The sequence below is a fragment of the Phocoena sinus genome, chromosome 2, assembly GCF_008692025.1.
Source record: "Phocoena sinus isolate mPhoSin1 chromosome 2, mPhoSin1.pri, whole genome shotgun sequence".
Taxonomy (NCBI): Eukaryota; Metazoa; Chordata; class Mammalia; order Artiodactyla; family Phocoenidae; genus Phocoena; species Phocoena sinus.
The window spans coordinates 109756525-109783426 of record NC_045764.1 but is presented as its reverse complement, the minus strand read 5'-3'; the positions used below and the strand labels follow the sequence as shown (position 1 = coordinate 109783426).

At 36.2% G+C, this 26902-nt stretch overlaps 1 protein-coding gene across 9 annotated transcripts in view; it reads right to left on the bottom strand.

The window, feature by feature from the left end:
• The window catches only part of G2E3 (G2/M-phase specific E3 ubiquitin protein ligase), a 73650-nt gene that overhangs the window by 40340 nt on the left and 6408 nt on the right, over positions 1 to 26902 (bottom strand). For 4 of the 9 annotated variants that reach the window (XR_004348422.1, XR_004348421.1, XM_032622441.1 and 1 more), the window contains exons 2-6: positions 11891 to 11931; positions 6861 to 6958; positions 4066 to 4167; positions 1303 to 1427; positions 113 to 278 (exon numbers count right to left, since the gene is read on the bottom strand). Coding sequence is in view for 7 of the 9 variants with exons in the window: in XM_032622441.1 (XP_032478332.1) it covers positions 113 to 278; positions 1303 to 1427; positions 4066 to 4167; positions 6861 to 6958; positions 11891 to 11931 (532 nt within the window). In the remaining 2 variants the exon portion in view is untranslated. Of the gene's footprint in view, positions 1 to 112; positions 279 to 1302; positions 1428 to 4065; positions 6833 to 6860; positions 6959 to 11890; positions 11932 to 26902 lie in introns of all 9 variants that reach the window. The other 5 variants (XM_032622444.1, XM_032622443.1, XM_032622442.1 and 2 more) reach the window with 5 other exon arrangements.

Sequence of the window (26902 nt, the reverse complement as noted above, 5' to 3'; positions counted from 1 at the left end):
TTAAAAAGTTACAAGTAGTAAGAGCTAAAATACACATCAATTTTTTCTAATTTAAAATTCAAATCAGCAAGCAACAAATTTTATACCAGAAAAAGCTGACAAAACATCTTACCTGTAAACAGTCTCTATGGAACCAAGCATTCTTACAACAAGGACTTCGTAATATGCTGTAAGTTGGAATAGGCTCAATAAATTCCAAGCAAATGGTGCATGGTAAGGAGTCTCTATAATTATTAGATGTAATTATCTGAACAGGTCGATGGTTCCAACAAAATGACCTAAAAACGTATATTATTTTAAAACATCTAATAAATTATACAGCACAACTAGACTAGCTTTACAATTCATATTTATAAGAGAAAATTCGTACGTCTCTCTCGTAATTAACCTACAACAGACTGGAACAACGGCACTATAAATCAGTCTCATAATCTATAACTAAGGAGAGTTGAATTTTCAAAATGTGAACCTTTTGCTGGTGAGTTTTACTTCACAGAATTTCAGTAACTAATATTATGTTGAGAATCCTACGTAATACTGTTAGCAACAGAGTATACACACCATTGTACTCAACCTTGCACAAATTCAAAGGAAGGAACTTAAACTTAAAAATAATATATTAATAATATAACAAATAAAATGCAAATAATAACTTATTCTTAACCCACTAAATGTATTTCCATTTGTATTTCCTAAACTGCAATTCTCATATAACAATCCATTAAATAGGTCAAGAGCACAAAGACTAAAAGAAAGAAATCACTCATGATACCAAAATTCATAAAATCTTGATGTTTAGAGCTAAAGTCAAGAAGCAAATATTTTTAGGGGCATCCCAGGGCATAATGTTTATTTTTTGTACTCCACCAAATTTACATGCCTTCACTTTACTCAATGAGAAACACATATGTCCCTGTGAAAAAAAAGTAAACTATTAAATCTAAAGAATGACATAAAATCTAGAATTATGTAAGCTGGAAATTTTCACTGAATATGAGTATATTAACAGTTCCATATTATATTCTAGAGCTGAAAGCTAGAGGTGAATATTAATCATTAAGTCCATTACAGATATTGCAATTCTCCAGACTCTGCAAATAGAAATGATCATAAAGGAAGGGGAGAGAAATTATATATATATATATGTACACACACCCACACACACATATCTAAAGTATACATATAACCTCAATGTAGCTTTGAAACGAAATTTGACAAAGGAATTATATAATTGGGAGATCCATATCCATTTTCCATTTTTCTTTTACATTTTCTTTCATATTCAACAGTTAACTAACTCACGCAAAATTGCCAGTGAACTGGAAAATACATTCTCTCTGAAGTCCGCATGGGAAATGATAACTTCGTTTACATCGGGGTGTGACACATCCAATTGAAGCACCGGTTTTCTTGCAAATACAGCATTTCTAAAAGAAAGTATAAAAATAGGAGTTATAACACGTACAAAACTTGAGTACTATAGATAAGACCGAGGTATAAATGAATATTCTTTGTGGAGAGTCTGAAAATTATTTTCATCATACAACAGCTGTGAAGATAGTATATTAAAGAAATTTCCTGAAAAAACCTGTTCTACCCAGAAACAATCTAAAGGGACTAAAGATTCACTCCCATAACAATTTCTGGTAAAGGAAACACCTCTAACCAGAGAAGCTTCATTTCCTTCGTATCTGCTAAAATATTTTAAACTGAAGGGTTTGTAAGCATAATGGTTATACATGAAAGTATCATTCAAATTTCAATAGAAAACACATAGTTAGGAAATATTTATTAAGGACAACAGCAAAACAATACTAAAAACCAATCTGTAAAATATTGGCTAGGATCACTCTATCCTAACCAAATGAAAAAAGTGTTAGATACCCACAGTAGGTTAAGTAGTGATTCCCTCAAAAGATATGTTCAAGTCCTAATTCCTGGTACCTTTGAATGTGACCTTATTTGGAAACAAGGTCTTTGTAGATACTTGATTTACAAGTATCTACAAAGCTATCTTTAGCTTACAAGTATCTTGAAAGCTAACGATTTCAAGATGAGTTCATCTTGGATTTAGAGTGGTCCCTCAATCAAAAGGCTGGTGTCCTTATAAGTAAAAGGAGAGGGAGATTTAAGAGACACACACAGGGGGAGGCCACATGAAGATGGAAGCAGAGATTGGAGTTATGCTGCCACAAACCAAGGAATGCCAAAGGTTGCCAAGCAGGCATCAGAAGATCGAAGAGAAGCATGGAACAGATTATCCCTCAGAGCTTCCAGAAAGAATCAATCCCTGTAACAGCTTGATTTGGAACGTTCAGTCTCCAGAATTGTGAGAGAATAAATTTGTTTCAAGCAACCCAGTTTGTGGTAATCTATTACAGCAGCCCTAGCAAACAAATACAATACCACTGCCACTAACTTAAATATAACGGTGGTATATAAACAGAAAGACTATTAGATGAATCAATCATTAGTAAAATACAGAACAGTACCTAAAATATCTTGGAACCCTTGAGATGACAACTATAATGGCCACTGATGGAGAGATTATACTGCTGACCCGTCAAACAACACCAGGTTGTATACTTTGCCAACCTGAGGCTCTCCCTGTAAACTGACGTATGGAATTCTACTGTAAGGTCACAAATAGAGACACCTCTTCAGTATCGAGATATTCTCAAAGGTTCACAATATACTCAGAGAGGTTACAGATGTCTTAAGAAAACATTTCCAAACTGCAAGGGGACCTATACAGGTCATGTTTCATGACAAGTTCACTATCACCAGAAGATTGAGAAATTTTGATACTAATACTCTCACATGGCCCTTAGATAAATGCCACTGTTAACCTTTTTCCCAAGGTTTTCCCTTGTGCCTTAGAACCTCTATTTTACCGTTAACTCCTCTGCATCTTCAACATCTTTAAAAATAATTGCTTCCATTTCTTTGTCTCAACTAAAAGAAAGGTCTCTGCATGCTTCCCTTATAGAATCTCTTGAATGAAGCTGCTTATTTTTCCAGCCTCCTTAATTTCCAGACTTGGCAAGGAGTGGGAGTGGGATATGGACAGAGGCAGGAAGGAGGACAAGCAGAACATTATTTTAGTTCTGTGTGGCAGATTGCAGGCCACTACTCTATCAGACTTAAAAAGATATGGTCCTTTGAACCTAATGACGTCTACACTCTGCCATCTAATAATTTCCTGGTCAGTTCTCCACCTCCAGGCTTTGGCACCTTTCTCTGTATTTTAATTCTTGCTGTCATTCTAAATGACTTCTGCACTGATGGGACAACCTTTCTTTGACTTCCTCAACTAAAATGTGTCAATGCACTTCATCACCACTCCAGTATAATGAAGAATCCTCTCATCACCCCAAACTGCTCCACCATGGAACTCATCAATTCCATTATCACATTCTCTGAACAGAAACCCCTGTACTTCCAATCTTCTCATTCTCTTAACTCTCATTATTTCTACTCAGGCCACATGGAGACCTACAGTCTGTTCATTGCACATAATATAGTAAGCTATCACACAAAAGATTCACAAATTATAACTGAATGAATAAGGAGTTACGGTTTAGAATATCTATCTTGGAGAACAAAAGGCATGGAACACAAGAACACCATGTCACAGAAGAGCCACAAGAGATATGGAGATCATAAATTATTAGTCTGTATAGTTGTGTAATTTCCATGTCAATCTTTCATTCCAACCCAACAAATGAGGTGTAAGAATGAAAAGTCAATAGTTGGGCTGCCTCAGGTTTGAAGGTCTGAAGAACAGCTGAGTGGAAGTATGGTCATAATTCTGACGGTAAGAGTGGATGAAATGATGGGTAAGTCGGAAGAAGATAAGGAAGTGAAATCAGTATTGTCACATATCTTATCCAGGGTTGGTTTAGCAAAATGTTCTTCTAAAATTTACTGTATTTGACAAAAATAAGCATTGGAACATAAAAACAATATCTTACAGATTTCTAGTAGAGAAAGTGATAGAATAGACTTCCTTAGTATTGACAATATTTATGGTATTAGGTGTAATGAGTAAAATAATTTACTTACCAGTTTTGAAGCCCTAGTCACTTCTTTCCTGATATCTTCTATTAGAAAACCATAAACTCCTTCTTCTTCTTTACCCCTCTGCCAAATTCCACTTGACATCAACTATGAATATATTCTCAATTAGAAAATAAACTCTAAGAAACTAGTTCGGAATGAAAAATATATACCTATAATATTCCAATAAAAAATGGGCATAAAACAATTCAAATTTTAAGAATCTCTTACCTATAATAGTTATTTTTCATGGTCAAAGTAAGAGGCTACTCACATTCTTTGATTTGGAAGACACTGTATATTAACAGTTCATGTAACCAAACTGGTTTCTAAAAAGTATTACAGAAAATAACAGAAAAAGAAAGGAAGAAAAACAACAAAAAACACTTATAATCAAGCTTTAGGGGAAAAAAAGTGGCAAATACTTAAAGGCATATATGTAATAATAATGAATACTATGGAGATAATTATCAGTGATATTTTAGGTTAACTTTAAATCTCGCTGGATTCTGAATCATAGAAGGCATATTTATAGGGAATCTACTGAATTGCAGTTAACGCAAATGAATTTTTAAAAATCTGTTTTAACTTCAATTTAAATATGTTAAAGGAACATGAATCAAGAAAAAGCATGAGACTGTGAATAAGAAATCCCGACTTCGCAAACCAGGCTCTGTGTCCAACTTTCTGAAAGCCTAGGCAAGTAATTTAATGTTTCTGACATTAAACACAAAAATAAAAACAATAGACTAGGTTGTTTCCAAGTCTCTTTCAGCTCTAACATTCCATTACCATTTATAACATTACTATACTTTCGTGTTCACAATGAAATAGAATCTTTTAAGTGTTGAGCCTAGGGTCAGTATGTTTCAGGATTACTATACTCATTAATAAAATAAGAAAGAATATAAGGGAAATTTTGATAAGACCAACTTAAGCATATTAAATAACTCCAACATACTTCAGATTTGTGATCAGTTTTATTTTAATCAGTATAATATATCCTTTAAAAAACCCAAAAGTGATATATGTTACTTAAGAATTATGAAAAAATAACCCACTGACTAATAAAATAGTTGTCCTAACTCTACTACATAAAAAGTAAAATACACTCTTTAGAAAAATGAAAAGGTTTTCTTTTGTGATGCAAACTATAAGGCTCTAACTTACAAATATGTTTGGAATGTCAACTTCATGGTCCCTTAAATCTTGGTACAAAGTAGGTAGATTCCTAGACCAGTCTACAAATTTTAGAGAAACACCAAGAATTTATGTTAGATGATTTCTCAAGGAAGCATCTAAAGAGTTTTAACATGGATGCTGTTGTGGGTATAAAAATATGTCCTCAAATTTGTTGATATTCCTTCCTTAAATTGGTGGGAACTAATTCCTTCCCCTAAGTGTGGGTTAGGATTAATGACTCACCTCTAACAGAATAAAGCAAAACAGTGGTATGTGACTGTAAAAACTAGGTCATATGGTTCCACCTTGATGTATATCTATCCCTCTGTCTCTCTCTTTCATCACTTCCTCTGGGAGAAGGCAGATGTCATGCTGTGAGCAGCGCTATAGCCCAGGAAGTACGGAACTGAGACATTCTGCCAACAGTTAGGAGGAACTGAGGCCAAAAGCCATGTGAGTGAGCCATTGGAGATGGATACTTCAGCCCAGTCAAGCTTTCAGATGACTGAACCATGGCTGACATCTCAATTGCATCCTCATGAGAGACCCTGAGCCAGAACCACCCAGCTCACCCAATACCAGATTCCTGTCCTTCAGAAACCATTTGAGAACAGAAAGAGTCACAGATGTAGAAAACAAACTTATGGTTACCAAGGGGGAAGTGGGGGGGAGGGAGGGATAAATTGGGAGATTGGGATTGACACATACACACTACTATATATAAAATAGATAATAAGAACCTACCACATAGCACAGAGAACTCTACTCAATAATCTGTAATGACCTATATGGGAAAAGAATCTAAAAAAGAGTGAATATATGTATTCACTGTATAACTGTTTCACTTTGCTGTACAGCAGAAACTAACACAACATTGTAAATCAACTATACTCCAATAAAAATTAATTAAAAAAAAGAAACCATTTGAGATAATAAATGTTGCTTAAGCTGCTAAATTTCAGGATAAATAGTTAAGTAGCAATATATAACTAATACAAGTGCCAAGAATTGCTGCACGTGCTCATGCAACCTTAGCATGCTAAGGCAGTGATGGTGCCACTAATATCTTAAGGCAGATTCAGTGAGGTGAGAAGTTGGTGGAGGGAATGCGGAACAAATGAGAGACTAATTCTCAATATGACATCATTTTTTCTTTCTTCTGAGTGACACATAAATTAATCTATTTCCTTTTACACAAATATTTATTACCTTTAGTCAGAACTTTTCTTTCCAGGTTCTCTGTGAAATAAAATACTTTTAATTTTACTTCTTAAACCTTCAAACAAGTCTTTTCTGAGACTTATCACTAGCAACAATGAAAACAAAGTACTAAAATGAACAACTCCCTTAGAAACCTAACCATTTTCTCCTTTTTTCCACTGAGGCCCTAAAGGGTTAGACAAAAATAAGCAAGTAATGATGACAGGTATTTCTACGTACCACGTAATTTCAGAATCTTAGAATTTGATAAATGAAAAATCTTATTTTTGCATATAAGCAAAAGGAGATCCAGAAAAGTTAAATGACTTATCCATTTCTCAGAAACCAGCCATCAGGATCGAATTCTCTTCTTTAGAAGAATATCAGATTGCTAGGATTTAATTAAAAATTATACTCACCAAACAATAGTAATGTACAGTGAGATTCCATTTCTCATTAGTTTTCTTTTCTCCATATTTAATAGGACAGTCATCATTTTTTCGACAGAAAACACAAGCTAACAGTGAAAAAAGTAATAGATATAAAAAAATTTTAAACAAAAACAAAAAAAAACCCTATGGAATTGGTGCTTCTCTCAATTGATGTGTTCAATTCTTTTTGAGAGAGCAAATCACTTTATATTGTTATCAGTAAATTAAAACTTCCAATACGTACTTCTAAAACAATAATGTGACTTTACATTTTTTTCATTAATCTTTAATGATGAATCCCAGTGTGTTGTTAAAATGGCAACTCATTGAAAACAACAGATTAGGAAACTCTGAAACTCCATCTCTCTAAAGCAATAAAACCTGCCAAATGCTGGTTGTGCATTTGGTTATGCTGCCAAAACCATCAGAATCAACTTTTCAGAAAATCTGAAATCTGATTTAAAAACTTAAAATAATCAGAAGAATGCTTCATAAAGAAACAAGCTGCCAAAATTTGATGAGAGATTTGTGGCATTTTAACTTACCTGCCAACCATCCCCCACTCTCCAGCTGGGCAATGGCCTTAGGCCCATGTTCAATGTGTATTGTTCCTTAGGCCCATGTTCCTGGTGTGGATTGTCTAAGAGGAGGTAATATGGACCTTGTCAAAGAAATGTGATTGTGTGTTCTGACCTGTATGGTGGCTCCCCAAGGGACCGGCTCAGATGCCTGCCCTTGTTTCACCTGCCTCAGAAATTTCTCTGGGTTGGAGTCTGACTGTCAAAAACATTTAAGACAAATATACTAGAGGCAGCAGCTTGAAGCAAAGGATAACAGACAGGGTAAGCAGGTCACAGAACAAAAAGGCTAGGAAAGAAGAGTCTGGAAAAGGAAGATACATGGGAAAATAAGGGCTTTGAAAAGCTCCCAAATATATCAGGGAATCTAGAAGGACACCACATGCCCAGGACTGGATGCATACTCAGAAATGACCCTAGAAACTCCAAGCTTTCACCTCTGGCTGATCTTTAGGCTTGTAGACTCATATAGCAAGCCTATATGAAAAGGAAAGATCCCAAATCAATGACTTTATTTTAACCTTAAAGAACCAGAAAAAGAACAAACTAAACCCAAAACTAGCAGAAGAAAGGAAATAATAGAGATTAGAATAGAGATAAATGACATAGAGAATAGGAAAACAATAGAATAAATATAAACAAAGTTGGTTCTTTGAAAAGGTCAACAAAACTGGCAAACCTTCAGCTAGACAAAGAGAAAAGACTCAAAACTTATAACAAAGCTACAGAAATCAAAAGTGTGGTAATGACATACAGCTAGACATATAGATCAATGGAAAAGAATCCAGAATGACCATACATCTATGGTCAATTAATTTTGAACAAGTATTCCAAGATCATTCCATGGGGAAAGAATAGTCTCTTTAACAAATGGGGCTGGGACAATTGGATAGCCACATGCAAGATAATAAATTAAATCCCTATCTCATACAAAAATTATACAAAAATTAATTCAAAATAGATCAAAGACTTAAACATAAGAGCCGAAACTATAAAACTCTTTCTTAGAAGAAAATGCAGGGGTAAATCTTCAAAACCCTGGTTTTTCAGATATCACATGACACCAAAAGCAAAAGTAATAATAGATAAACTGGACTTCATCAAAGTTTAAAATTTTTGTGCATCAAAGAACACTATCAACAAAGTGAAAAGACAATCTACAGAATGGTTAAATATACTTGGAAATCATATACCTTTTAAGGGTCTAGTGTCCAGAATATATAAGTATTACAACCCAACAATAAACACACAACTCAATTTTAAAACGGGACAAAGGATCTCAATAAACATTTCTCTAAAGAAGATATAAAATAGCCAATAAGCACATTAAAAGATGCTTAATATCATCAGTCATCAGGGAAATGCAAATCCCACAATGAGATACCATTTCACACCCACTAAGACGGCTACAATAAAAACGTCAGATAATAACAAATGCTGGCAAGGAGCTGGTGAAATCAGAACCCTCATATACTGCTAGCTGAAATGTAAAATGGTATGGCCACTTTGGAAAATAGTCAGCAGTTCCTCAAAAAGTTAAACACAGTTACCATGTGATATAACAATTCCATTCCTGAGTATATATAATACCAAAGAATTAAAAACAGATGTTCAAATACTTGTACACTAATGTTCAGAGTAGCACTGTTCACAATAGCCAAAAAGGAAAACAAATCAAATTTCCATCAATGGATGGATGAATGGGTAAACAAAATATACCATATCCATACAATGGAGTATCTTTCAGCTATAAAAAGCAATGAAATACCGATACATGCTACAACACGGATGAGCCTAGAAACATTATGCTAAATCTAAGAATACAAGCACAAAAGGTCACCTATTATATGATTCCATTTATACAACAGATTGCATTATCCAAAATAGGTAAATCCACAGAGACAGACGAAAAGCAGGCTGGTAGTCTCCACAGGCTGAGGACAGGGGAAATGAGAAGTGATTGCCTAATGGACAGAGTTTTCTTTTGGGGGGATGATAATGTTTTGGAACTAGATAGTGGTAATGGTTGCACAACACTGTGAATGTATGAAGTGCCATCAAATTGTACCCTTCAAAATAGTTAAGATGATGAATTCTATTGATATGTTATATGTATTTTACCACAATAATAAAAAAAAAATTTTTTAAGGCAAATTGTAGAGTCAGGGAGATCTGAGTTAAGACTCGGCTCCACATTCTTGCTGTGTAACCTTGAACAAGTCACATAAACACTTTATCATTCCAGTTCCTCATCTTAAAAATAATACAGGCTTCCCTGGTGGCGCAGTGGTTGAGAGTCCGCCTGCCGATGCAGGGGACACGGGTTCGTGCCACGGTCCGGGAAGAACCCACATGCCGCGGAGTGGGTGGGCCCGTGAGCCATGGCCGCTGAGCCTGCACGTCCTGAGCCTGTGCTCCACAATGGGAGAGGCCACAACAGTGAGAGGCCCACGTACCGCAAAAAAAAAAAATAAGGACAACAACAGCACCTACCTCAAACTATGCCTTAATGAGGATTAAATGAGTATACAGCAATATAATTAAAAGGGTATGGCACACAGATAGAACTGAATGTTAGTACTATAATTACCAATCCTTTCTATCGTATGGTATTTACCTGTTCAGCAAATTTCTAATACCATACTAATAAAACAATACGAAAATCACTAGCTGCAAAGACTGAGCATCTCAAGGCTGCAAACCAATACAAGATGAAATGAACATGAATCTAAGTGACTGCATGGAGCAGAAACTCCCTTATCTGTCCAATCTCCCCTAACCAATCCACGTTGAACTGTAACTTGACCAGGTAATAAACGTTTACTGTATTAACCATTAAAACTTCAGGGTTTACCTATTACAGCAGCTAATCATATTTACCTTAACTAATACATGTAATCAAGAATGGATGTTATGTGTTGAAAATATACTGTATCTGTTAATAGGCTACTCAGAAAATAGATTGCAGGACTGGAAAGAAACAGCATGAGCTAATACTTAGTATTGTGAAACATCCCCCCATATTTGTCCTCCCTCACTCCAGCTTAATAAGCAGTAACTGAAAGGCCCTTCCCTCAATCTTTTGAAAGGTTTCGGATCCCTTCCTCCCCCATACAGAGTACCTGACCACATTAATTGCAGCAAATTGCCATTTGTTTATTGGACCTCTTACACCAGCAGCTCCTGCCTTAACTTCTTCATCCCCAGTGCCTATACTTTCAGTTATAAGTGTGCATGCAGCTATCAAGAGGAAGAGGAATACAAGGAATTAGCTGAGATTATGTAAGAGGAGTCCTTAAGGTGAATGCTGGATGGAGCTGCATCTGCTATATGCTGTGGACCTGTGCTTTCCATCTGTTCTCCTCCTCCCTTTGCCCAGTACCGAGACCCTTGGACACAGAACAGACTAGGTTTCAGGCATGCATTTTTATAAGTAGGTTACCTTTCTTTTATTTGTACTTTGCTGTTGTTTAAAATTCTGTAAAATTGTTCTGACTTCATTATATTTATTAAGACCATCTTCTATTATACTCCAGCAAATGATACTGGTTATGTGACAATAATAAAATGAACACATTCATATAAGTAAAAAACGGAGGCAATCTTAAGAAAAATATTAAGTAAATAACAGTAATAGGTAGTATTTCCATTTGGCAAATATGTGAAGGTAGCCCATGAATTACTAAGTTTCAGAACTATTAGCACAGTTGATAGAAGTCTGTAGGTAAAAGCAGGAAAGCAAAGTAGAGGAGGTTTAAGAGCACAAATTTCTATATCCAACATGATATGGAGTTATCAGATACTCTATAAGTGAGAGTCAAGATACAGAGTTTTAAGTGTAATACTTTGAGAGGGAATCAAAAAATAAATTTTATAAAGGGTAGATCAGGGAGAAATAGTGGCAAAGGAGTATAAAGTAACAATTTAAAATTTCCATCTTCCATAGTAGCTAATCAATATGTACTGTTTATAACTAATAAATGAAAACAACTAAAAGCAAAGGTCTACATCTGTTTGAGAAGACTGTTGTGAGCACTAATAGGCAAGTTTTCCTTTTCATGTTAAACTTTCATATGTTGTTTAAACTGTTCTCATCTGCATTTTATCTTTTGTAAGAAAAAAATCACACAAAAAGGTAAAAAAAATCATATTTATTAAATAAGTAATACTGTTTTATTCAGATACAAACCATACTTGATAAATACACATAGAGAATACAAATAATATTTGGCAAATTATCCTTTTCTAGCAGATTTTTGTTGAAATGAATACACACAACATTTTATTTTAGTATACAGAAACATGAACTAAAAATATCAGGAAATTCATTCCTATTGTTTGAGTACCAGTCTAAAAAGATTTATTGTAATAAAAAAGCAAGAGTAAAATATCTTAATATTTTAAATTAAATTTGAAAATATTTTAAATATGGTTACTTACTGGGATTCTGTGAGCCTCCAGTTTTACTTTCATTCATTTTACTAGGAAAAATAAGAATACACAATCAGCCATTTTAATTTTAAAATTCTCAAATTACCCATTTTAATTAGATTTAGGCAGTGTATGATTACAAATACGTTGCATCATTTCTTACTCTAGTACTTAATTTCCTCACCTTTCCAAATCTAAGACCAGTAATTCTCAACAAGGGTGGTAAATTCTGGGGACAGTGTTAAAATTGGAGGGAATGTTTTTTAGTTATCAAAAAGATTAAGATGACTACTGGCATTTATATTGGAAAGGAGCCAGGACTGCAGGACATACCAGGAACAGAGACCTACACTTTCTAATTTCTAGCAGTTTCACAAATCTATTGAAGAAAATTCCATAAACACACGATAACAGTCCTTCACCTAGAGTAAACATAAACATTTTAACTTATAAATAATATTTAGTTAGTATCCCAACAACACAGATTTGTATTTGAGATCCAATCTCTCCAGCTTCTAATTTCTTAACCCCTCTCCCCTGTGCAGATGAATTGCACCTACTGCTTACTTTTAAGTTTACTGTAATTCAGAATAATGATTCAGTTCCAAAATATAGGTAACTTACACGGTTATAGACTAATTTTGCTTTATAAGGAAATCACAATTTCTATGGGGCTCTGTCTTCTCCTCTTTCCCTTCAAACTATCGATACAAGGACCCAAGGCATCTCTCTTGGTTGCACAGTGAAATGAAGTTCTGTCTAGACCTTTATAATATATGTATAGACACCTATGCTATTTAAAGAAAGGTACCTGAAGTTTCTTTCTTACTAGCCTCAAAACTCTGCACTATACAAGTGCTTTCTCATCTTTACAACAGAAGAGAATAAAAGTGAACAACAATCTCACATGTCACAAAAAAAGTAGCATAGGAATATATAAAGTACCATGCTGAAAAGGCTCCAAATATCACCAGCTACAGGATGATCATACGAAAGCTCTCCAGTGCTATCAAAACATGAACGGGAAAGGTTTTTCCTATTTGTACCAACCTAATAAGTATTCTATACAGTTTTGCAAAGTGTACTAATATACAGTATTCCACATAGACCAATGGAACAAAAATAAAGAGCCTAGAAACAGACCCAGACTTTTTCCAGCCACTTGATTTTTAACAAAGGTACCAAAGCAATTCAGTGAGAAAAAGAAAAGTCTTTTCAACAAATGATGATGGAAAAAATGGATCTCCAAATGGAAAGCAAATGAACCTTGAGATTCACACTTTACACCATAAATAAAAATTAATTTCAAGTGAATCATAGACCTTACTGTAAAAGCTAAAACTATAAAAGTTCTAAAAGAAAAAGTAATGCATTATACTTCATCAAAACTAAAAGCTTCCACTCATCAAAAGATACCATATAAATAAGGAAACACAAGCTTTAAATGATACATTACACAAGATGGACTTAATTGATATTTATAGGGCATTCCATACAAAAACAACAGAATACACTTTCTTCTCAAGTGCTCATGGAACATTCTCCAGGACAGATCATATCTTGGGTCACAAGTCAAGCCTTGGTAAATTTAAGAAAACTGAAATTGTTTCAAGTATCTTTTCTGACCACAACACTGAGACTAGATATCAATTACAGGAAAAGATCTGTAAAAAATACAAACACATGGAGGCTAAACAATACACTACTTAATAACAAAGTGACCACTGAAGAAATCAAAGAGGAAATCAAAAAATACCTAGAAACAAATGACAATGGAGACACGACGACCCAAAATCTATGGGATGCAGGAAAAGCAGTTCTAATAGGGAAGTTTATAGCAATACAATCCTATCTTAAGAAACAGCAAACATCTCGAATAAACAACCTAACCTTGCACCTAAAGCAATTAGAGAAAGAAGAACAAAAAAACCCCAACGTTAGCAGAAGGAAAGAAATCATAAAAATCAGATCAGAAACAAATGAAAAAGAAATAAAGGAAACAATAGCAAAGATCAAGGAAACTAAAAGCTGGTTCTTTGAGAAGATAAACAAAATTGATAAACCATTAGCCAGACTCATCAAGAAAAAGAGGGAGAAGACTCAAATCAATAGAATTAGAAATGAAAAAGGAAGATCATGAGAGATTACTACAAGCAACTCTATGCAATAAAATGGACAACCTGGAAGAAATGCACAAACTCTTAGAAATGCACAACCTGCCAAGACTAAATCAGGAAGAAATAGAAAATATGAACAGACAAATCACAACAGACAATCACAAACTGTGATTAAAAATCTTCCAACAAACAAAAGCCCAGGACCAGATGGCTTCACAGGCGAATTCTATGAAACATTTAGAGAAGAGCTAACACCTATCCTTCTCAAACTCTTCCAAAAGATCGCAGAGGGAGGAACACTCCCAAACTCATTCTACGAGGCCACCATCACCCTGATACCAAAACCACACAAAGATGTCACTGAGAAAGAAAAATACAGGCCAATATCACTGATGAACATAGATGCAAAAATCCGCAACAAAATACTAGCAAACAGAATCCAACAGCACATTAAAAGGATCATACACCATGATCAAGTGGGGTTTATTCCAGGAATGCAAGGATTCTTCAATATACGCAAAACAATCAATGTGATAAACCATAATAACAAACTGAAGGAGAAAAACCATATGATCATCTCAATAGATGCAAAGAAAGCTTTCGACAAAATTCAACACCCATTTATGATAAAAACCCTGCAGAAAGCTGGCATAGAGGGAACTTTCCTCAACATAATAAAGGCCATATATGACAAACCCACAGCCAACATCATCCTCAATGGTGAAAATCTGAAACCATTTCCACTAAGATCAGGAACAAGAAAAGGATGTCCACTCTCACCACCATTATTCAACATAGTTTTGGAAGTTTTAGCCACAGCAATCAGAGAAGAAGAGGAAATAAAAGGAATCCAAATCGGAAAAGAAGAAGTAAAGCTGTCACTGTTTGCAGATGACATGATACTATACATAGAGAATCCTAAAGATGCTACCAGAAAACTACTAGAGCTAATCAATGAATTTGGTAAAGTAGCAGGATACAAAATTAATGCACAGAAATCTATGGCATTCCTACACACTAATGATGAAAAATCTGAAAGTGAAATCAAGAAAAAACTACTATTTACCATTGCAACAAAAAGAATAAAATATCTAGGAGTAAACCTACCTAAGGAGACAAAAGACCTGTATGCAGAAAATTATAAGACACTGATGAAAGAAATTAAAGATGATACAAATAGATGGAGAGATATACCATGTTCTTGGATGGGAAGAATCAACATTGTGAAAATGACTCTACTACCCAAAGCAATCTACAGATTCAATGCAATCCCTGTCAAACTACCACTGGTATTTTTCACAGAACTAGAACAAAAAATTTCACAATTTGTATGAAAACACAAAAGACCCCGAATAGCCAAAGCAATCTTGAGAACAAAAAACGGAGCTGGAGGAATCAGGCTCCCTGACTTCAGACTATACTACAAAGCTATAGTAATCAAGACAGTATGGTACAGGCACAAAAACAGAAATATAGATCAATGGAACAGGATAGAAAGCCCAGAGATAAACCCACGCACATATGGTCACCTTATCTTTGATAAAGGAGGCAGGAATGTACAGTGGAGAAAGGACAGCCTCTTCAAGAAGTGGTGCTGGGAAAACTGGACAGTTACATGTAAAAGTACAAGATTAGAACACTCCCTAACACCATACACAAAAATGAGCTCAAAATGGATTAAAGACCTAAATGTAAGGCCAGAAGCTATCAAACTCTTAGAGGAAAACACAGGCAGAACACTCTATGACATAAATCACAGCAAGATCCTTTTTGACCCACCTCCTAAAGAAATGGAAATAAAAACAAAAATAAACAAATGGGACCTAATGAACCTTAAAAGCTTTTGCACAGCAAAGGAAACCATAAACAAGACCAAAAGACAACCCTCAGAATGGGAGAAAATATTTGCAAATGAAGCAACTGACAAACAATTAATCTCCAAAGTTTACAAGCAGCTCATGCAGCTCAATAACAAAAAAACAAACAACCCAATCCAAAAATGGGCAGAAGACCTAAATAGACATTTCTCCAAAGAAGGTACACAGACTGCCAACAAACACATGAAAGAATGCTCAACTTCATTAATCATTAGAGAAATGCAAATCAGAACTACAATGAGATATCATCTCACACCAGTCAGAATGGCCATCATCAAAAAATGTAGAAACAATAGATGCTGGAGAGGGTGTGGAGAAAAGGGAACTCTCTTGCACTGTTGGTGGGAATGTACATTGATACAGCCACTGTGGAGAACAGTATGGAGGTTCCTTAAAAAACTACAAACAGAACTACCATGTGACCCAGCAATCCCACTACTGGTCATATACCCTGAGAAAACCATAATTCAAAAAGAGTCATGTACCAAAATGTTCATTGCAGCTCTATTTACAATTGCCCGGAGATGGAAACAACCTAAGTGTCCATCATCGGATGAATGTATAAATAAGATGTGGCACATATATACAATGTAATATTACTCAGCCATAAAAAGAAACGAAATTGAGCTATTTGTAATGAGGTGGATGGACCTAGAGTCTGTCATACAGAGTGAAGTAAGTCAGAAAGAGAAAGACAAATACTGTATGCTAATACATATATATGGAATTTAAGAAAAAAAATATGTCATGAAGAACCTAGGGGTAAGATAGGAATAAAGACACAGACCTACTAGAGAATGGATTTGAGGATATGGAGGGAGGTAAGGGTAAGCTGTGACAAAGCAAGAGAGAGGCATGGACATATATACACCACCAAAGGTAAGGGAGATAGCTAGTGGGAAGCAGCAGCATAGCACAGGGAGATAAGCTCGGTTCTTTGTGACCGCCTGGAGGGGTGGGATAGGGAGGGTGGGAGGGAGGGAGATGCACGAGGGAAGAGATATGGGAACATATGTATAACTGATTCACTCTGTTATAAAGCAGAAGCTAACACACCATTGTAATTCAATTATACTCCAATAAAGATGTAAAAAGAAAAAAAGAAAGTGAATTATGTATGCCACACACTGGGAGAAAATATTTGTAAAAGATGTGTCTGACAAAGACTTATACTCAGAATACATAAAGAACTTTTACAATAATATAAAGCAAACATTTAAAGGAATGGGCAAAAGACATGAACAGACACTTCATAAAGGAAGATATACAAATGGCCAATAAACAAATGAAAAGATGTTCAACATCACTAGTAATTAGGATGATAAAAATGAAAGACTATTTATACTATAATAATGGCTAAGATTAAAAAGACTATCAACACCAAACATTGGACAGGATATGAAGCAACTGGGGAACTGTCATTAACTGTTGATGTGAATAATCAACAATCATCAAAATGGAATAATCATTTTGAAAAGTTTTAGTAGTTTCATAGAAGTTAAACATATATGCCCATGAACCTAGCCTTTGATGTAGGAATTTCACACCCAGGTATACATCCAAGAAAAATAAAAAAATATATAGACAAAAAACTTTATACAAAAAAGTTCATAGTAGCCACCTTCATGATACTCCAAAACTGGAAGACTAGAAGTCCATCAACAGGAAAATGGATAAACAAACTGAAGTATATTAATAAAATGCAATACTACTTAGCAATGAAACGGTAACAAGTGCTGCAAGATGCAACAAAACAGATGAATCTTATAAATATTATGCTAAGTAAAAGAAACTGTACACTATTCTTATCCACATCATTCCATTCATATGAAGTTCTAGGATAGGCAAAACTAATCAATCTATCATGAAAAATATTAGAACAGTGCTTGTCTCTCAGGTGGGAAGATGACTGGAAGTGACTTAAGTAAACTTTCTGAAATATCCTACTTTTGCTAAGAGGATGTAAGTAAGCAACTTTGATAGAGAGAAGAAATCTCGGTTTCTAACTGAGGTACAGAACTACAGACAAGAGCTTTCTGAACACAACATTCCTCCTCTTCCTTTTGTAGTTTTCAAGGAAACACCCTAGGCCCACTTCATAGCTCAGATCTGATGTTGCCTCTTTCACACACAGCCTTGGCTTCGCTTTGACCCCATTAAAACACTACTTCATTTAAATTTCACGTCAATGCCACCCTTCTCCAACATGTTATAAGAAATCTATTTTACCCTTTGCTCGGTGCGAAGCCTTGTGGTTCCTCGGGTCAGGGACCTCTGTCACTGCAATGAGTCAACAAACCTAACTTTATCAGATTACAGATTTATCCCCGGTGGTTTTGGGCTGACTAGGCTAGGAGAGGTGAAAGAATACGGCAAATGTCACAAAACATAAATAATCGGTGAACCTGTTTAAAGGATATATAAGAGTTTCTTTCACTATTCATATAACTTTTTTCTAAGTTTAAGATTATATCAAATTAGGGACTTCCCTGGTGGTACAGTGGTTGGGAGTCCCCCTGCCAGTGCAGGGGACACGGGTTCAGGCCCTGGTCCGGAAGGATCCCACATGCCGCAGAGCAGCTGGGCCCATGTGCCACAGCTGCTCAGCCTGTGCTCTGGAGCCCGCGAGCCACAGCTGCTGGGCGTGCGTGCTGCAACTGCTGAAGCCCGTGCGCCTAGAGCCTGTGCTCCACAGTGGAGGAGGCCACCACAGTGAGAAGCCCACGCACCGCAACAAAAACCCAACGCAGCCAAAAATATAAATAAATTAATTTTTAAAAAAAAGATTACATCAAATTAAAAGTTACCCCTGAGGGCTTCCCTGGTAGTGTAGTGGTTAGGAGTCCACCTGCCAATGCAGGGGACGCGGGTTCAAGCCCTGGTCTCGGAAGATCCCACATACCCTGGAGCAACTAAGCCCGTGCATCACAACTACTGAGTCTGCACTCTAGAGCCCGAGAGCCACAACTACTGAGCCCATGCACCTAGAGCCCGTACTCTGCAACAAGAGAAGCCACCGCAATGAGAAGCCCGCACACCACAATGAAGAGTAGCCCCCGCTCTCCACAACTAGAGAAAGCCTGCACACAGCAACAAAGACCCATAGCAGCCAAAAATAAATAAATTAAATAAATTAATTAAAAGAAAAAAGAAAGTTATCCCCGAATCAGATAATGTTCTAAAGATATTACAAAATTCATATTTTTGACTGGTTCACATCAGCTTTACTAATCCACAGCATCTGAAATAAAACTTTTGTTGCTAAATCCTGGTGATGAATTTCTTTATTTCAATCAACAGTCTCTAAAACAAAACTTCAGAAAAAAAAAATTCACATATTTGTAGTTGGATTTTATCATTTTTTTCCTTTCCAGTACATGAATTTTAAGACTTCCTAAGTGGAAGGAGGAAAACAATGCTAAGTAAGTATGTATCACAATAACAGCCCAAGTCTTAACAACAGTCTTGGTCTTAGAAATAATATCAAAGCATTCCCCTCTTCCTTGAGAAATCATTAACAATTTAATGAAGAAAGCTCCAGGAAGCCACTATCAAGAGGTGTTCTGAGTCTCTTGCACTGCTTACCTCCACTTGGTCAGTGACACTCAGTTTGATACTCCTCCCCCTTCAAAAGGTGGAGCCTGGGCTTCCCTGGTGGCGCAGTGGTTGAGAGTCCGCCTGCTGATGCAGGGGACACGGGTTCGTGCCCCGGTCCGGGAAGATCCCACATGCCGCAGAGCGGCTGGGCCCACGAGCCATGGCTGCTGAGCCTGCGCGTCCGGAGCCTGTGCTCCGCAACGGAAGAGGCCACAACAATGAGAGGCCCACGTACCGAAAAAAAAAAAAAAAAAAAAAAAGGTGGAGCCTGATTTCCTTCTCCTTGACTGTGGCTGTGCTTAGTAACTTCCACCAAAAAGCCTGGCAGAAATGACAAAGTGTAACTAGGTCATAAAAGGCATTATAACTTCCTCCTTGCTCTCTGTCATGATCACCTGCACTGGTGGAAGCTGGCTGCCACGTCATAAAGGCTTTCTTTTAAGGTGCTCCTTGGAGATGTCTACTTGGCAAAGAACTGAGGCATTTATCCATGTCACACGAGTGAGCCGTTTTAGAAGTAAATTGTCCAACCCCACTCAGGCCTTCATAAGACTGCAGCCTGGCTGACAGCCTGAGAGCAACTTCATGGGACACCCCAAGGCAGAACCACACAGCTAAGTTGCTCCCGAATTTCTGACCCACAGAAACTGTCAGATAATAAATGTCTGTTGTTTTAAGGCACCAAGTTTTGGAGTGATCTGTTACACAGCAATAGATAACTAACACAATAAAGTAAGCCAAACTCCCTCTCATTCTAGCTGGGTGGCTGTTCTAACAGTTTTTTTGGTGGGATCCTTAGGATTTTCAATAAATAAGGTCATGTCGTCTGCAAACAGACATTTTTACTTCCTCTTTTCCGACATGGATGCCTTTTTCTTGCCTGGCTGCCCTGGCTAGGACTTCCAGTACTATACTGAATAGGAGTGGAGAGAGTGGGTACCCTATCTTGTTCCTGATCTTACAGGAAAAGTTTTCAACCTTTTACTGTTGAGTATGATGTTAGCTGTGGGCTTGTCATGTACGGCCCTTATAATGTTGAGGTACATCCCTTCAATACCCAATTTGTTGAGAATTTTTATCATGAAGGGATGTTAAATTTTGTTAAACGTTTTTCCTGCACCTTCTGAGATGACTTTGATTTTTATTTCTCCTTCCATTAGTGTGCACACAGGGATAAATCCTGGTTGATCCTGATGTATGATCCTTCTAATGTGCTGCTGAATTTAGTTTGCTAGTGTTTTGCTGAGAATTTCTTTATCCATACTCATCAGGGATATTGGCCTATAGTTTTCTTTTCTTGTAGTGTCTTTAGCTGGCTTTGGTATCAGGGTAATGTTGGCCTCAAAAAATGAGCTTGAGAGTTGAACATACACTTCAGAAAAGAAATAGGACATGGCCAACAAGCAAATGAAAGAAGGAACACTGAAAAATTCTCAAAAATGTAGGGATTTTAAAAAAAAATGTAGGGATTAAACAACACAATCTTAAACAAGAAAAAGAGGGAAGAAAAAACCACAGGGAAATTAGAAAATACTTAAGAGACCAATGAAAATGAGAACATAACATACTAAAAATCTACAGTATACAGCGAAAAGTGATCAGAGGGAAATTTATATCTGTAATGCAGACACTGAAATAGAAGATCCCAAATCAATAACTTAACTTTATACCTCAAGGAGTTAGAAAAAGAAGAGCAAACTAAAACCAAACCTAGTAGAAGGAAGGAATTCATAAAGATTAGAGTGGAGATAAATGTAAAGAAAAGAAAAACAAGAGAGTAAAATCAAAAGTTGGTTCCTTAAAAAGATGAACTAAATTGACAAACCTTTAGCTAGACTAGTCATTTGACAAAATCCAACACTCTTTCATGATAAAAAATACTCATCAATCTAGGAATAGAAGGCAACTTCCTCAGCATGATAAAGAGCATCTTTGAAAAAACCCAGCTAACATCAAACTCAATGGTGAAAAACTGAAAACTTTCCACATAAGATCCAGAGCAAAACAATGATGTTCACTCTCACCATATCTATTCAACATTGTACTTGAAGTTCTAGCCAGAACAATTAGGCAAGAAAAGAAATAAAAGGCATCCAAACTGAAAGCAAGAAGTAGCTCTTCTTGCAGAAGCCATGATCTTATATGCAGGAAATCCTAATGAATTCATAAAACACTGTGAGTTAATAAACAAATTCAGCAAAGTGGCAGGATGCAAGGTCAACACACAAAAAATCAGACAAATTTCTACACGATAGCAAAGAACAATCCATAAAGAAAATTAAGAAATCCATTTCGTTTACAATACCATCAAAAAGAATGAACTACTTAGGAATAGATGTAACAAAGAGGTGCAAGAATTTGTACACTGAAAGCCATTAAATATTGCAAAAAGAAATTAAAGAACCCAAATAAATGGAAAGAACTCTGTTCATGGTTGAAAGACTTAATATTGTTAAGATGGCCATACTCCCCAAAGCAATCTACAGATTCAATGTAATCCTTATCAAAATCCAATGGCCATTTTTGTAGAAATGGAAAACCTGATCCTAAAGTTCATAAGAAATTACAAGGGACCTTGAATAGTCAAAACAATGCAAAAAGAAAAAGTTGAATAAATCATACTTCCCAATTTGAAAACTTACTACAAAACTACAGTAATTTAAAAAAGGTGGGATGGGACTGGCATAAGGAAAAACATAGAGAAAAAGTTAAGAGTCAAGAAATAAACGCATACATATACGATCAATTAATTTTCAACAAGGATGTCAAAACCATTCAATGGAGAAAGAAGAGTCTCCTCAACAAATGGTGCTGTGACAAGTGGGCAGCCTCATGTAAAGGAATAAAGTTGGACCTCTACCTCACACCAGATACAAAAATTAACTCAAAATGGATCCAAGATTTAGTATGTAAGAGCCAAAACTATAAAAATCTTAAAAGAAAACATAGTATTATGTAAATCTTCATGACCCTGGATTTGGCAACAGTTCCTTATGTATGACACCAAAATTATAGCAGCAAATAAATAAATAAATAAGCTGGACTACGTAATCAAGACAGTGAAAACACAATCCCCAAAATGGAAGAAAATATTTGAAAATCATATACTTGATAAGGATCTAATATCCAGAATATGTAAGAAACTATTAGAACTCAACAACAAAAAGACAAATAACAGAACTTAAAAAAGGAAAGGATCTGAACAGACATTTCTCCAAAGAAAATATTTAAATGGTCAACAAGCACATGAAAAAATGCTCAACATCATTACTCCTGAGGGATATGCAAATGAAAACAACAATGAGAATACCACTTGATGCCTGCTAAGGTGATGATAATTTTTTAAAAAAAGGAAAATAAGTGCTGCAAAGGATATGGAGAAATTGGAACCCTCATACATTGCTAATGGGAATGTAAAATGGTACAGCTACTATGGACCAACAGTTTGGCAGTTGCTCAACACATCAGAGTTGCCACATCACCCAACAATCACACTAAGTACAGGTATTCCCCACTTGTCGAAAGTTCCCTTTATGCCACTTCACTTTTACAAGAGGCCTATGTTAATACCTGTTTTTGCTAACCAAAGAAATCAAAAAACAGATTTTCACCTTTATAAAAAAAAGATAATTACTTCTTCACTGTATGCCATTTCAGCCTACAAAAGGTTCCACAGGAATGTTCTACTTTCAGATGGCTGAGGAAACCTGTACTTACTGAAGATTTGAAAACAGGTATTCAAACAAAAACTTGTACAAAGATGTTCATAACAGCACTATTCACAATAGTTAAAAAACAGATACAACTCATCTGTCTGTCAACTGATTAACAGGTATACAAAATGTGGCATATCCATACAATAGAATACTATTCTGCTATCAAAAAATATGTAATACTGATTTATGCGACAACATGGATGAACCTAAAAACATACTAAGTAAAAGAAGCCAGAAACAAAAGGTCAGATACTGTATAATCCCACTTATATGAAATATCTAGAATAGGTAAATCCATAGAGACATAAAGCAGATTTGTAGTTTCTAGGGATGGCGAAATAGGAAATGCGAAGTGACTGCCTAATGGGTATGAGTTTTCCTTTTGGGGTGATGAAAATGTTTTGGAACTAGATAGAGGTGATGGTTGCACAACACTGTGAATGTACTAAATGGCACTGAATTGTATACTTCAAAATGGTTAATTTTATGAATGTGAATTTTATTACAATAAAAATGTTAAATGGACACCTACCATATGATGCAACCAAGAGAAATAAAGGCATATGTTCACTGTATACAAATGTCCATAGCTGCTTTACCTGTAATAGCCAAAAACTATAAACAACCTAAATGCCCATCAACAGACAACTGATAAAACAAATTGTGGAATATTCATATAATGAAATATAATTACTAAAACTCACTATATACTCTTAAAATGGGTTAATTTTATTCTATACTATTATATTACCAGACAGATGTTTAAAAGTTAACAACCACCATTAAAAAATAAAGATATTTATTTAAATTAAAAGGAAAAGCACCAGGTAAGAAGCTTGTAAGTCACCCCTCCATCCTAACAGCAAGAGCTGAAAAGACTGAAAAACCAACAACACTTCTTGGATCTGTAAGAAGGGAGGACACAGCAAGCCACTGCCTCCAAGACTGAAAAGAAAGGTGAATACAGGGAGTCACAGCTTACCTGAGCAGTTACCAGCTGAAACTGCTGTAGGATCCAGCACTGCAGTGGGAAAATCTGAACTATAATTGACTAACTGATTGCTGGAGGCTCAGTGTGGACAACTTTGAGAGTTAAAAACTCAAGGGGCATCCAATCATGGGGCCTCTCACAATACTGTGAGATTTATCACCAGGAACTCAACGAGGGTCCACGGTAAATATCAGAGTAAAATCCCCTTGTGATTTTGGCAAGGGGAGGGGAAAAGGTGCCATTTTGAAATACACCAAAGCACTCTGTTCTTCTTAATAAGGCCTGCCCTCAAGAGAAACTTGTTAACCAGAGCCTAAGCTGCTGGGGTATTATCAGAGCCTAAATGACCCAGGAAAAGGAAACTCCAGCATAATGTAGCCATCCGACATAAGAGGGGAGAAAAAAGCTGAGATACTTGTAAACTTCAAAGTCCAGAGGCATAGCCTCACAAAAAGACTGAGACTTAAATCACAGGACTATAAAACACTTCCCCTTCTTCCACACCTTACCACCATGGTACTAATGGCTTATTTACAACAATTCCTTTTACTCAGTACCTCATGTCTGGCTATTAAGAAAAAACTTACAAGACATATCAAAGAGCAAAAAGCACAATTTGAAAAGGCAGAGCAAACATCAGAACCCAACATGGCAGGGATGTTGGATTTAACAGAACAGGAATTTGAAATTATGATTAATATGCTAAGGGCACTAATGGATAAAATAGACAATACACAAGACCAGACAGGCAATGTAAGCAGAGAAATGGAAATTCTAAGAAAGAATCACTAAGAAATGCTAGAGATCAAAAATACTAATGGAAGTGAAGAACTGTTTGATAGGATTACTAGTAGATGGGACAAGGCTGAGGAGAGACCTCTGAACTTAAAGATAACTTGACAGAAACTTTGAAAACTAAAAAGCAAAGAGGACAAAAACTGAAAAAAACAACAGAATATCCAAGGACTGTAAGACAACCACAGACAGTGTAACAAAAGTGTTCTAGGAATACCAGAAGAGAGAAAGGAACAGGAGAAATATTTGAAACAATAACAAATTAATGTCAGGCACCAAACCACAGATCCAGAAAGTTCCAGAAAACCAAGCAGGATAACTGCCAAAAAACTACACCTAGGTCTATCATTTCAAACTACAGAAAATCAATGGTAAAGAAAAAAATCCTGAAAAAAGCTACAGGGGGAAAAAAAAATCTTACCTATAGAGGAACAAAGGCAGGAATTATATCCAACTTCTCAGAAACAATGCAAGCAAAAAGAGAGTGGAGTGAAATATTTAAAGCATTGGGGGGTGGGAGGGAGGAGAAAAACCAACCTAGAGTTCCGTATCCTGTGAAATTACCTTTCAGAAATGTAAGAGAAATAAAGACTTCCTCAAACAAAAACTGATGGAATATTTTGCCAGTAGACCTGCCTTGAGAGAAATGTTAAATATTCTTGAGAGAGAAAGAAAATGATATAGATCAGAAATTCAGATCTACATAAAGTATCAGGCAAAGAATAAGTAAAGGTAAAATAAACTGTTTTATTTTTCTTATTCTTTACAATGAGTTAATAGTCTATTCAAAATAACAATAGCACCAATGTATTTGATTATGTATTAGTTGTGTACTGCAAACTCTAGGGCAACCACTAAAAAAAGTTAAAAGAGTATAACTGATATCTTAAGGAGAGAAAATCATATAAAATGCTCAGTTAAAATCACAAAAAGCAGGGACTTCCCTGGTTGTCCAGTGGTAAAGAATCTGCCTTCAAATGCAGGGGACACAGGTTCGATCCCTTGTTGGGGAACTAAGATCCCACATGCCGCGGGGCAACTAAGCCCATGCACACCACAACTACTGAGCATGCGCACCTCAACTAGAGAGCCCACGTACCGCAACCTACAGAACACACACGCTCTGGAGCCCGTGCACCACAACTAGAGAGAGAAAACCCACAGGCCACAACTAGAGAGAAGCCCACACACTGCAATGAAGAGCCCATGTGCCGCAACAACAAAAATAGATTCTTGGGCTTCCCTGGTGGCGCAGTGGTTGAGAGTCCGCCTGCCGATGCAGGGGACACGGGTTCATGCCCCGGTCCGGGAAGATCCCACATGCCACAGAGTGGCTGGTCCCGTGAGCCATGGCCGCTGGGCCTGCGTGTCCGGAGCCTGTGCTCTGCAACGGGAGAGGCCACAGCAGTGAGAGGCCCACATACCGCAAAAAAAAAAAAAAAAATCAATCAGCTAAGTTTCTACCTTAGGAAACTAGAAAAAGAAGAGCAAATTAAATCCAAATTAAGAAGAAAAGAAGTATAAAGAATTAGAGCAGAAGTCAATGAAAATGAAAAGAAATCAATAAAGAAAAATCAACAAGACCAAACACTCGTTCTATAGAAAGATCAGTAAACCTCCAGCCAGGCTAAGAAAAAATGAGGACACAACTTCTGAATATCAGAAACAAAAAAAAATGATATCACTTGCTTACATGTGGAATCTAAAAAAATGGTACAAGTGAACCTATTTACAAAAAAGAAACAGAATCACAAATGTAGAAAACAAACATATGGTTACCAAGGGGGAAGGGGGGAAGGGATAAATTGGGAGAATGGGATTGACATATACCCGCTTCTACATATAAAATAAATAACTAATAAGAACCTACTGTATAGCACAGGGAACTCTACTCGGTACTCTGTAATGACCTACATGGGAATAGAATC